At 36.8% G+C, this 13,437-nt stretch overlaps 1 protein-coding gene across 3 annotated transcripts in view; it reads right to left on the reverse strand.

Moving 5' to 3' along the window:
• Positions 1-11,528: 11,528 nt before the first annotated feature.
• The window catches only part of lrrk1 (leucine-rich repeat kinase 1), a 69,245-nt gene continuing 67,336 nt past the window's right edge, over positions 11,529-13,437 (reverse strand). For all 3 annotated transcript variants that reach the window (XM_056736240.1, XM_056736163.1, XM_056736327.1), the window contains one exon: positions 11,529-12,497. In XM_056736240.1, coding sequence (XP_056592218.1) covers positions 12,320-12,497 — 178 coding nt within the window. In that variant the 3' untranslated portion in view covers positions 11,529-12,319. The remainder of the gene's footprint in view (positions 12,498-13,437) is intronic.

Consider the following 13,437-nt stretch of genomic DNA (forward strand, 5'->3'; position numbering starts at 1 on the left):
CGACACAACGTCGAGAGACCGACAGAAAGGGAACTGTAGTTTGTTTATTGATGATACAGGACAAACACTAAGTAGAGCATTACAATAGTCAAGCCGTGAGGTCACAAATGCATGAATAAGCTTTTCTGCGTCTGCAACACAGAATATATTGTAAATTGGCAACATCAACTGTTTTTGTGACATTTGAGATGTGATTTTTAAATGACAGGTTGCCGTCTAATATAACGTCTAGATCTTTCACTGTATTTGTTGGCGTAACAGTGCAGCTTTCAACTTGCAGTAATATTACTTATCAGACCAAAGACACGTGAGCAGAATATTTCGGTTTTATTCAAATTCGAATTTAAAAGAAGGAAATTACAAGTCTTTGATCTTCACTCTGCCAATTTGGATTGCTGGATTGAATCATCTGGTCTTGATGAGATACAAAGCTGAGTATCATCTGCATAACAGTGGAAGCTAATTTTACCAACAACACTTTATCAAGACACTTTTATTCAAGTGGATTACGATGCATTCAATGTATACATTTAAGCAGTCTGTCTTCTGTGGGATTCAAACCCACAACCTTGTAATTCGCATCGCATAAACAGTTGTGAACATTGTGTTTGTGCATATTAACAATGCATATATTGTGCATATATTGCATATATTGTGCTGACAGCATATTAACAGTGTGTTTTATATAACGTTGGGTATATTAAATCAACCAACCAGTTAATACTGAGATGATTTTAATGTGTTTTTATAAGGGTTTAAAGTTAAAAGGTCTGTCAGTAGATTCAGTTCATACACAAGATTTTAACTTCATTAGCAATGTGCAGATACAATTAAAGAGGTTTGATTCACTTCTCACAAACCGCCTAATTCGTTTAATTGTGTGGATTATTCGTTTTTGCTTTTTTTCTTGGTCAGATGTTCCTAATGTTCTCGTTTTATTTAACACAAGTTTATTGAACACAACTTAAAGGCATAGCTCACCCCCGAAATAAAAATTATTTCATTATTTACTCCCCCAAGTTGTTCAAACCCGTAAGATATTTTAAAGCATGTGTGGAAAATACACAGTACCATAATATATTTTGTTCCTACAATAGTGGTCAATGGTGCCGAAAACTGCTACAAAAACACAATTAGTGACCTGGAAAATTGTATCATTCTATGACTAGAGGTTTGGTATTTTTAGAGTGTTTTCACACTTGGTCCTTTTCTGGGGTCTGATTTTGGTTCTTTTAAAGGGGTCGTATGGCACGAACACATGTTTTTCTGTGTCTTTTGCCCATGCATCTATTAGACACATAAAACTGCACAAATTTAAGTTTCGTAACGAAAGATGCATTCTATCTAAAAGTAATTTAGAAATTTCTGAAACGCCTCCTGTAAACACACCCCCACAAATCTATGTCAGTTTGTGGTTTGATTTGACTAAGACCGCACAAATGTAAAGGCGGGCGTACCTGTCTGTACAATTGCTTTACAACCTGATGTTCCAAATATGGTAAGAGGCGTCACATTTCCATCACACGTTTGCAGTATTCCACCAATCACTACACACTGGTTAACTGGCCAATCATAGCACACCTCACTTTTCAGAGCGATAAGCTTTGTAAAAAATCAGAGGCGGGGCAAAGAGGAGATACCAACATGAAAGGTATGTGGAAACCTTAAATCATGTATACACATTGCATTACATCTAAAACAGACCATAATATTTGTTTTAGCGGTGTCATATGACCCCGTTAAAGAGGGCCCAAGTGTGAAAGCTCCTTAAAATATCTCTAATCACACATTTTAGCACAACACTGGAAAATGTCTAAATAGAAAGGCCTAAAATATAGGCCTAAAAGAAGACCATCATCACCCATCACTGATTCTGATCAATACACAAAATTTATAATGAAGACCGGCTCTCATAAGGTCACGCCTGAGCACCGTTCAATTAAGTTTGATGTAAAACAGTGCTGTGTTCTCCTCTGACTTTCATTAATAGAGAATAATGACCAGCCATCATATTTCCTGGCACATCTTTACTGAGGTTGAGAGCACACACGGTTGGAGTTTTTCATTGAGTTGATGCTGCCGAGCGGCCCAAAATCTGGGATTATAATTATCATGACATGCGTTAAAGCTTTCTAAATGTGAACCAAACGTCTGTGCTTAGAATTTATAAAACATATGTGCCCACAAATATCTACAATCACACGTGCTTTATTACACTTACACAAATACTTCACAAGTACTTTATTAAGTTTGAGTATATTTCCAAGTATACTTTTTGTAGTAGTATACAAATTTCAGTAATATTTCAAAGATATTAATATTAACAAGATGCACCACTGCCGTTACAATAGAGCTTCGATACTCTGTCCGATCCCAAACTTGACCTGACCCGACCATGCGGCCGGGTCGATATTTCCAGCCACTCTCCTTGGACCGGGCCGGTCCCTTGATCAAGCATTTGCGTATTTTTTTAAATTACTTTTATAGCCTATTATATATATTTTTTAGCAAAGTAGGCCTAAGTAAGGCTACAAAGTTACACAATGCAAAATGTGTCATGCACAGCAGCGTAGCGTCTCTTCCACTCCCACGCATCATGCCGGGCCTGCTCTGCTGTATTGTATCGTAAGTGCAACATGGAGCTTGAAGATACAGATTCTAAACAGATTTCAGTAGTTCAAACAACTCGGCATTTCAGTAGAAGGGTCAGTTATTACGGCACACATATTAAAAAAATTGTGTTTAAATCGGGCTCATAATTACAGTTAATGTGTCGGGCCGGGCCTGGCTCGGACACAACATGCATAGGCTCGGGTAGGGTCGGGCTTCTTTTGGGGGGGCCTGATCGAAGCTCTACGTTACAATGAATGGCGAGGAATGAAACGCTCAATGCGGCCGTTCTAGTGAAGGAAGTCCCGCCTTCCAGTAAAACAAGCCAATTGTCAATCAATAAAGACTGATGATAATCTCTTGCCAGCCTAGGTGAACAGTAGCTGAAGTGACCTCAAGAGGTGATATTTAGCGCAATTTAAGTTTAGCAATCCAAAGTATGAAACCGTCTATATCACCTTTAAGCATTGGTCAGAAATATGCAGTTTGATTATGATTTTTGCCAGCGATTTTAGAAATATCTGCTTTCCCACATTCAAGTATATTGGACGGTGGACTTGCTATGATGTAAATAACTGAACAGAGGTGTTGCAAACATAGCCGCCGAGTGGCACGACTTCCGTAAACGGACTTAGGTAATATCACTGTACAAGTAGTATTCTTGTAAGTGTATTTCAATACTATTTGGGACCAAACTGGCTGACTTTTTTAGGTTATGAAAGTGTACATTAAAGCATACGTTATGTTTAAAAGTTGTACATTTTGAGTACAGAACTAGTTTACTTCTATTCTCCTTTTATGTTTTAAATAATACAAGTACACTTTGAAGTATATTCTCAGTACTCTACTAGTTTAGTACTTTTAATACTTTTAACATATTTGTACGTCTTCACAACATCATAGTTTGTTCCTATGCTTTCATGTTTAATATTTAATTCATTTAAATTAAACCTTTAAAGTGTACTTGCTGTAGGTTTGAGATAAATACTGTATAGAGAATCAGTGCGAACTGTCGGCTTTGATTTCACATGTTTAATTTGTGAGTATTCCACCCCAATGCTAAACTCTAGTTAAGTATTTACCTTTAAACTAGAACATGTACTTTTATATATTATACATCATAATGCTTTTAAGAGTATCATCACAAGATTGAGTATAGAGCAAATATACTTCAAATGACACTTAAGCATACTTCAAAGAAAATGACAAGTAAACAAGGTACACTTTCTTGGTTTTAGTTGAATAAAAGCACAAACATTTTTGTGTTTGTAAGCGTCAGTTAAACGTGCCGTTATTGTGTCGATAACTTGAAGTGACATTTCTCTGTAACACACGTGACATGAGCATGATGCCGTTGTGTTGAAATGTTGCTTGTCTTTATTTCGTCAGGTCTCCTGAACATCTGTTAACTGCAGTGTTTTGTAATTACAGTATGTGCTGTGGTTTAACTGAAAGTGATACGACCGGCCGGCCGAGCGATCACATGATGTTCAGTAATGAATGAGTAATAAGAGCCGAAACCCTCGACTCTTTCCATGAGCTCAGATCTTCAAGCTCATGTCATGTAGTTGTGTGATATTCTGAGCCGACGGCAAAATGAACTAGTCCTCAAGGGCCACTCTATTCATCCTCTGATTTTGATGAAATGTTATGGCACTGTTCTCCAGGGCCGAGATCAAATCAGACCAGACAGACACTGTTAAAGAACCTCTCATACTTTACTGTTCTTCCACATGTATCTGTGTTCTTTAAACATTGGTTATTCCAACACGTGACAATTTGTAATAGTTTTATAAGATGGCTTATTTATATGAATTCATACGATCTTATTAATAGGTTTAAGAAAAAACTTCTCTGGAATCTAGTTTATGGGTGGGTCTTCATTATTTGCTTATCGTACGTTTCTTGTTTTAGAAATTTAATTTGAATCAACTATTAGAACAGCTATTTTTTTATATTAAAATACATTTTAATGACTCTTTGCTATGTGGGTTGTGTGTGTATATAGAATTGAAGTAAAATATGGCAACAAAAGACTTCTATAAAACATTAGGTCAAAATTGTACGATACTTAATTCTGTTAAAATTCTATTACATTTCTTTGTGTTAAACGCAATTTGCCATTTTATTTCATTTACACTCTAAGTTTTGGGGGGATTATTTCAACCCATCGTTGGGTTAAATATGGACACACAAACGGTTGGGTTTAATTACCCACAATATTGAAACCACCCGGTATTTTGAGTTAAAATAACCATTATAGGTCAAATTATAACCCAGCGGTTGGGCTTGTCCATTATTCACCTAATGATGGGTTGAAATTACACAACATTTTGGAGTCTAGATTTGTTCTCTTTTATTGGTGCAATATAAATTTTATATATTACATTTTATTATCAAAAAGAAGAAAATGTTGTGATGGATGAATATACACTTGTACAAAATATTTGCTTGTTTCAAAAATAGACAAACCCAACTGTTGGGTTATAAATCCGCCTATGCTGGGATGTTTTAACCCAAAATGATAGGATGTTTTAACCGATTTACCGGGTTAATTTGACCCAATGCTGGGTTGACATAACCCAACTTTTTTTTCAAGTAACCCAACAACCAAGTTTGGGTTACTTTTCTCACTTTAGATCCTCGTGAAGTCATGAAGTTCAACACACACACACACTGATGTCATCACGGTCATTGGTGTTTTGTGGAGTAGGTTATTAGCATCCAGGGGGCAATCCCCCCCCCCCATACCCACATTATACCGTTAAACAACAGTGTCATTGTTTCTGTCTGAGGATATGCAAAGATCTTTATTGATGTGGCTTTAAGTCCCTGTGAATCAGCGCTCGTGTGCCAGCGAAACATTTCCTCTTCATTCTCGACACAAAGCCTGACGCCACATCCAGACATTAGACTGTACACTGACAGAATGAATGGTCTTAGAAATCTGCTATCGACTATCGATAGCAACCTGCGTGCTGTTTGCCTGTTCGGTGGTTGCCAGGGTGTTGCTTTGTGGCTTGAGAATGTTGCATTTGGCTACTTCTGAGATGACCAAGAGCTTTTCTGACATTCTAAAGCACAAATTTAATGGACAGTCGATGGGATGTAGATAGTGAAATATAACTGATTAAATGTTCAAATGTTTCATTCTACGTGGAAGACATGGCGTTTGTAAGGCCTGCTACTCGTGTAACATGTACAGTCTTCTATGTTTCGTTAACGTGAAACACATGTTCGTTATATGTTGTGATGTGAAATATCTGTGTTCAATTGAATCTTTCTAGGGGACTCAGTAGGGGGCATGTTAAGGAAACAGTTAGTGCTGATAAAGATTAAACTGTGTTTTTGGGACGACATTCAGAGAGAAGGTTGTGTGATTGTTTGCATACGTGATGGTTTTGGGCGAACTGTGAGAAAAGTGTGTGATACAGTGTTCTGGTGTGAAATATACTTTAACACATTACAACTGTTTACACTTTAATAAGATAATTTGTTAATGAACTGTAATACTGTTCAAAGTAGGGAAGGATGGAGGCGGGAACTGGCAAACATTGAACACATTTTTATCAAATAAATGAACAACAAAACGAAAGTAAAATGCCACAACAACCTAATAAAAGCAAACATAATGTCCAGTCTGAGAGAGAGAATATGTTCGCCAAGTTCAGGTGTTTGTTGTTCACTGCATTTGGGTGATGAATGTTATATAAACGATGGATATAACACTGGATTTGGAGATCGTATATGAGATTGGCAGAAACCACCTGTGTTAGGGCCACTTTTCATACACACAACAGACATTGGTAGCATGTCTTTATGATGCTTTTCCTCAAAGTGTGGAGGTTTTTTAAAGAAACTACATATTAATACATTTAAAAAGAACTAGAAAATGTATTAATGAAAGAAATGTCCATAACAAAACGACTTTACGAATACAAATAAAATGACAGAAAAAAGAAAATGTACATTATCAATGCGTTTTGATGTTAAAACTAAAACACATAAAAAAAATTAAAATAGATGCAAAATTCAAGTTCCCTTCATAAGAATACAGTACAGTATATTGTGATATTGGGCCTTGTTTTTAGACTTTTAATAAAAAAATAAAAGCAAAAATATTCAGCAAATAGTTGTTGATGATATTTTGATGCACACAAATGCTGTATAATCGTGTAATCGAAAAAGTCGTCAAATCTAGGGTAACACACAAACTGTATAAACTACATAAAAAATATTTATGAAGCTTTAGTTCATATTGAAAATGATTTGTACAATACTTCAAGTAGATTTCTCCTTTCCTGTATGGAAAGTCAGTCATGGCAATGGAATCATTGTCATCATTTCATTTATTGACGAACTGTTCCTTTAAGAGTTTTTTGTTTGTTTGTAGTGTATTTAGTTCCCATATCTCACTCAAGCTGACTGGCTGCTGCTTTTACACAACAGGCCCAAATCTCCTCCAGGACCGGCTGCCATGCACCTGGACTCCATTACTGTGCCGTTGTGAATCTCCGTCCCTCTCCATGTGGACGGGCCTCTGGTTATGCTTGACACGACTCCAGGCAGCGAGAGAATAGTTATACGGCAGAATAGAGTCGTGGAAAAGGCGCTGACTGAGGGGAATGGTAATGAGTTTTCCGCTTCTCAATGGCCCGCTCATGCCAAGGTGACTGGGGTAGTGGGACGTCTACTCAACGCTCGTGATGATTTACTTTTCGTGTTAATGAATCAGACGCTTTAATAATAATGTTGAATCAATTTAATATCATTCGATCTAAGTGACTTTTTCCACATCTTATTCTACATCATGAACCAAACTAACCAGACTCTTTGGGATTACGGTTTAAACAAGAGTTGTTCACAGGGATTTGGTCGGATTTTTGAATAAATGAAATTAATTTGTGGCTTTACAGAAGCATGTTTTCAAAGATGATCTTCTTAACGGGATTTTTCCTTTCGTGCTCTTTAAACATTTACTTGGCTGTATATCCAGGCGATATGAATTCCTTGTAAAATCAGTGTTATTTAAACACTGTTATTATGCCAAACGAACGTTAACCCAAAAATTTACAAACGCACAGTGTGAAATCTACAACGTTTGAGGCCAGAGTAAATCATGTACAGTGTAAAACATTGGTTCTCAACAGGGGGGCCGGGGCCCACAAGGGGGCCCAAGCTGATTTCTAAGGGGGCCTCAAGATTCCTGAAATTTCGACAAAATGAGGATTGAAATACATTTAAAAAAACTAAAAAACAATAGATTTCTTATTATTCAGCCACTTTTATAATGAATCGTTTTTCTTGTTAATAACGAGCTCCAAAATACTTTATTTGGTAAAAAATATGAGTTTTTGTGATTGGGGGAGGTTTGAATATTGTTGAGTCAAAAAGGTTGAGAACCCCTGGAGTAAAACATGAAGCTTTGGACGGGACTGTGTTCTTTGGCTTTGGCAAAGGGACTGTGTTCCCTCTGCTTTTATACCTACAGTAAGATGTTTTACAGTGAACTACGCATCGCTCTTTCAGAGTCGTAATCCAAAAACCTTTATCCCAGAAACCTCTGAAAGCCTGAAATCTTCCAGACATGCTTTAATTTCACTGGGAGTTAAAGATGAAGCTTCAAGTGTAATGGATGTCTCTTGTTCACAGTGAGAATTGAATTTGGACGTCTGTTTTATTGAGTGTGATAAGGGGTTATGATGATGTTTATATACAGCGATGATAGAAATGTCATCAAACGTGCAATGATTTTAAAATGTTTTTGTAGTAGAGTAGGCGGGGCGAGACCGTGGTTCGAGTCCGGTGAGTAATTGTGAATTAGCGCCAGCTGTGCGCACACCGGCCTCGAATCACGTAGGAGATCGGGAGCATATAAAAGGAATGAGCGACCGGACCGTCGAAGAGAGAGGACCGGGCCCGAACTTATGTTATGTTTGTATTTATATTTATGTTCATGTTTTGTTCGCCGGCGGTCGTCCATGAGGGGCCGCCGACTCGCACCCGCCTACTCTACTACAGTTTTATCTTAAAGACAACACAGCGATGGTTTCAATGATTGAAGTGTAATACACAGATTAACCAAAGGACCCTGAAATCAATTTGCCCTTAACAAAACAATCTGCACACCGCCAGCCTCTTGGAAAGGTTACAAGACTGCATAAAAAAAGTTTTTATTTTTGTTTTAAACAACCTGTCTTTAATTTAAACAATTTTTTTGAAAATATTGTGAATGTTCTTCTTAGAAAAACGAAGATATATAGTGAACTAGTTGTGTAGGTCTTCTACTGTTGCACAAAGAATACTTCAAATATGTACTTTTATAAAGTAAAACATGGGCAAATTTAGTTAAAAGTACTAACAAAATAGCGAAAATGTATTTAATACATAAAGTATACTCAAAGTATTCTCAAGATAAACTTGAAGTAAGGTCACCGTACTGTAATGTATACCTTTTATTAATGTTTGTGAAAAAGTGATGTAACCAAACTCATACATGTAGGATTTGGACATTTGACCCTTGCCTAAATTTAAGTTATGACATGATTCTTATGTTTATAGACAGCGGCGGGTCATGAGGTGTGATCAGCCTCTAATAATACATGACTTACATTCATCATGTTTCTATTCAAACAATCCGTCTGGCCTCGTCTCCAACGCTCCCCTAAATAGAAACGTTGGACGAGGAGAAGTTATCATACAAAACTGATTTCTATCACACACAGGGAGCAGGCCGAGTGCATCACAGAGAAACATTCATCCAGTCTGAAATTTCTAGGCCAGCGTGTTCAGTGTTAAGTAAACCTCTGGCAGTGAATCCAGCCGCGTGTTTACAAAGATTCGGCAGGAAAACTCCCTTCTTAAAAGTGTTTTTCTTTTAACTGGGTTATAACCTTCCTACCATTTTCCTCATGAACTGACACACTTCTGATTGATTTTGGTGATCGGTGTTGACTTCTCAACAGATGTGATGGTGCTCTGTAATTTCAGCGCCTGCAGACGTTCCTCCAGGTGCTTGTGTGTCCTGTCATCATCGCTAGCTTCTCATTCTTCAGTAGTTTAACATCAGACCACAGACGTGAGCACATCTGTCTGTCTGTATATACTGGTTGGGTTATACTTGTTTGAGGCCCATTGCTGAGAATGTCAAAACTATACAAATGTCCAGGTCAACCCTGTTACCAATTTTCCCTTTTAGAAGTAGCGAACCATTCTATAAACAAATAACAGTAAAAACACAATCATCCTTTCAAGAACCAAACTAAACAAACTTAAAGACTCTTACGGCATGATTTTGTACAGCGACTACAGCTGTCAGCCCTGTTTCACAGTTGTTGTAAATTCATTCACTCACAGTTCAGTGGACTTGACTTCCTTAAATTTTCAGGACTGGCACCAGAACTTTTAAAAGCTGGTAAAAAAATTTTTTAAAGAACTTTTTAAAGTCAGTTTTGCAAAGTTCGGTACAAACCAAAATAACTCTCACTTTTGTTGGAACTGTTAAACATTAAACAACGATTATACAACTGTTCCGGTTCTGATTGGACAAGATACATTTTAAGAGCGACAAGGATGCGTTGTTTGGAAAAAAGTTCACAAAATTCATCTTAAGCTACAAACGTATCTTGACATGAATATGCTGAATGTGCACTCTGTAATAAAAGAGAAAAGTCAAAATAAGCTGCGTACCAATTCGCATACTATCCATCCTTAATAGTATTCAATTATTTTTCAAGAGGGCAGAGTTTAGTGCATTACATTAATAATATTACATAAAAGATGCTTCGCTAAATTAATAAATGTAAGTATATGGTAAACGTTACATATGAAATAATGATTGAATAAATACTTTAATGTTCTAGGCAACAACGGCCACTTCCGTTTTGCCGTTAGTATGTCCCAGTGCGTGTATACAGTTATTGTACACCTTAAAATGTATACACTTTTCCATAACAAAAGCAGTACATACTTTAAGGGCATAGTATAAGAAGGCGAATTGAGAAGCAGCAATACTTTTTAGTTCGTCTTCTCACAGATATATCTATAATTAAGCAAAGAGCATTTGTAAATGTAAATGTGCTAAAAAGTGTGCAATCTGTAACATTCTTCTCGCTATCGCCATCTCTGTTAGAAACATAAAATTGCAGGTTACTGTACATATTTTTGTTTTGTTAATAAATAAAAATTTCTGCTGTAAATCAGGATAAAGAGACAGTTTTCAACAGCAATATTTTTATGCACTTGATCAAAAACTGATTTTTGTTTGACAGAACCAAAACTTTGCAGCTTTAAATGAAGTTGTCTAAATCATAGGGGTCTCCGGTTAGGGTTATTTGTAAAATTAAATAATTGTTACAATTGTAATTAGAGGTGTAATGAAAGGTGTGCATTCCTCTTATTATGAATCCACAGTAACATCAATTTACAGAATATGAACACATGGAACTGCATATGTGAGAGAGATGATGCAATAGAATGTGTCAAAATACTGTACTTTAAAATACTGTCGATATTTCCAGTTTGGGTTATTCTCTAATGTCATGCCAATAACCAAATGTTAACCAGAAGCACAGACCTCTGTATTTAAATGATAAAATGTCTTTGGTAGTTGACAAATTTACTGCACTCGGTCTTATGGTGTGACAGCAAAAATGAAGAAAAAACGAACAACGAAGATAAATCTCTCTTATGCTATTTTAGATTATAAATATTAATAATATATTACTACCAGTTTGTTTTCTCAATTTTTGCCGTCGCACCATAGGACACATGTATGATACTGTAAATTTGTGAACTACATACATATGCATAGCTGCGTGATACCTTAGCGTTTTATAATTTCATGGCATTTGTTTGATTAGCTGAAGGAAACATTAGAGTAGCTTCAGAATAAAGCAGTGCAACGTTCAGTTTTTTCCCCAGTTTATTGTTAATTTCAAGGTTATTTACAGTTTGAGAACAACTTTTTACACATGCTGCATGAGATTTGGACATTCTACAATAAATAACACATTTCATTCTATAGAGATGAACTCCTCATATATTATTTACAATAGCAAAACGTTGACATGCTGGTATTCACAATATCAGATCAGCACATAACGCTTCCGGATTCTTCTGAAATCGCTCTCAAAACCTGTATGTGAGTCTTTCTTCAGTGGATATTTTGAGAAACGTCTCAGTGGTTGTGTGTCCACACAATGGAAGTCAATGGAGTTCAGTGTTTATCGCTTATCAACATTCTTCAAAATATCTTCTTTTGCGATTTGCGACGAAAGAAACTCGTATAGATATTAAGGTTAATGAATGATGAAAGATGGCATTGTATTAGTGCTGGTCACTTACAGGGTCTTAAACAAACACAAGATTAAAGAAGAGGTCATTCGAGCATCATTTCCTCTCAACAATCTCTTTCTGGACACACACATTGACACACTTTCAGGTTGTAAGGTGAGCGAAGACCTTCTGATGTGAAAACTGCTTTAGCTCTACTTTCTGAGTATTTAATTATATTTCAGTGTGTTTGTCTGTAAACTTGTGAGTGTGAATCCATATGTTACAACCGTACGTGCGGTTTCACAGGTTTATATAAGCCTGCATGTGTGTGTGTTCCCCCACAAGCACACACCTGTATCGAGTGTGTGTATGTTTCGTTATGAGCGGCACAGTACGTCGATTCTCCGTCTGACACACAAATGGGTTTACACAGCTACCTCCTTTTCCTCAAACTGCTCTCCAAGCGGCCGAGGTCCTCATAGCCGCGGTAGAAGAGCTCCAGTTCTCGGCCTCCCCAGCTCCTCCAGACAGCCAGGCACCAGGCCATGTTTTCATTACGAAAGCCACACACAACAGTGTCTTTAGCAACCAGCGCTGCCTCGGCGAGAGCCCTGCACACAGAGAGAGAGAGAGAAGTGAGCTGCGAGCGACCAGAGACGACTCTTCGCAGAAATATCATCAGCTCTCTTCTTGGAAGGATTCACAGAGGTGCAGTTAGAGGCTCTGAAAGCGCCGTTTGTTTGATGGATGCATGTTTACGTTGAACGCCGACGGGGTTTCGAGGACGTGACAGAGACCAGTTTATGACATGCATTTCCACTAACTCGAGTAGAAAACGTTCGAACGAACACACTGGAAGTAAATCGACTGGATGAATAACAATTCTGATGTTAGGGCTCATTCACACAAAGACTGAAAAGTATAACGTTTTGGAAATCATTCGTATATTTAAAGATAATGATGCACAGGAATGATATAGTTGTGGTCACTAACGTTGCGTTTTTTTAAGTAAAAAATGAATAATAAAAAATCCATTTGAAATTAAACGTTTGCATTAACAATGCAACTATGATGTGGACGCTAATATAGTTAAAGTTGTTTCTGGTGTGTACAGACCTTAAATGATGATTTAGATCCTGTAAAGTACTAAAGACAGGTTTGTGATTACTTTTCGAAATAAGTGATATCTGCCGAGACTTGACTTATAGCTCTGAATGTTATTTATATAATGACGATTAACATTAAACATCAAACTCGAGATGTTTTTTTAACATTTTCTACATACAGAGCACAAATTCATTGGATATATCGGCCCTGAACATCGGTTGTTTTTAAACTATCCGATAGTGAGAAATTACCTTTACCGACCGATACAGATTATCGACCAATATATTGATGCGTTTCCAATTAAAATAATTGTAATATATGAAGAGTTTGGTTCCAAAATGAGATAACTCGATCATTTTTTTATTTGTTCAAAAATCTTTTTTGTTATTGTGTATTCCAATTAATATCAATCAAACTGCAGTTGTTTTGTTTTGATTCAAGCTA

This window comes from Triplophysa dalaica, chromosome 1 (genome assembly GCF_015846415.1).
Source record: "Triplophysa dalaica isolate WHDGS20190420 chromosome 1, ASM1584641v1, whole genome shotgun sequence".
Taxonomy (NCBI): domain Eukaryota; kingdom Metazoa; phylum Chordata; class Actinopteri; order Cypriniformes; family Nemacheilidae; genus Triplophysa; species Triplophysa dalaica.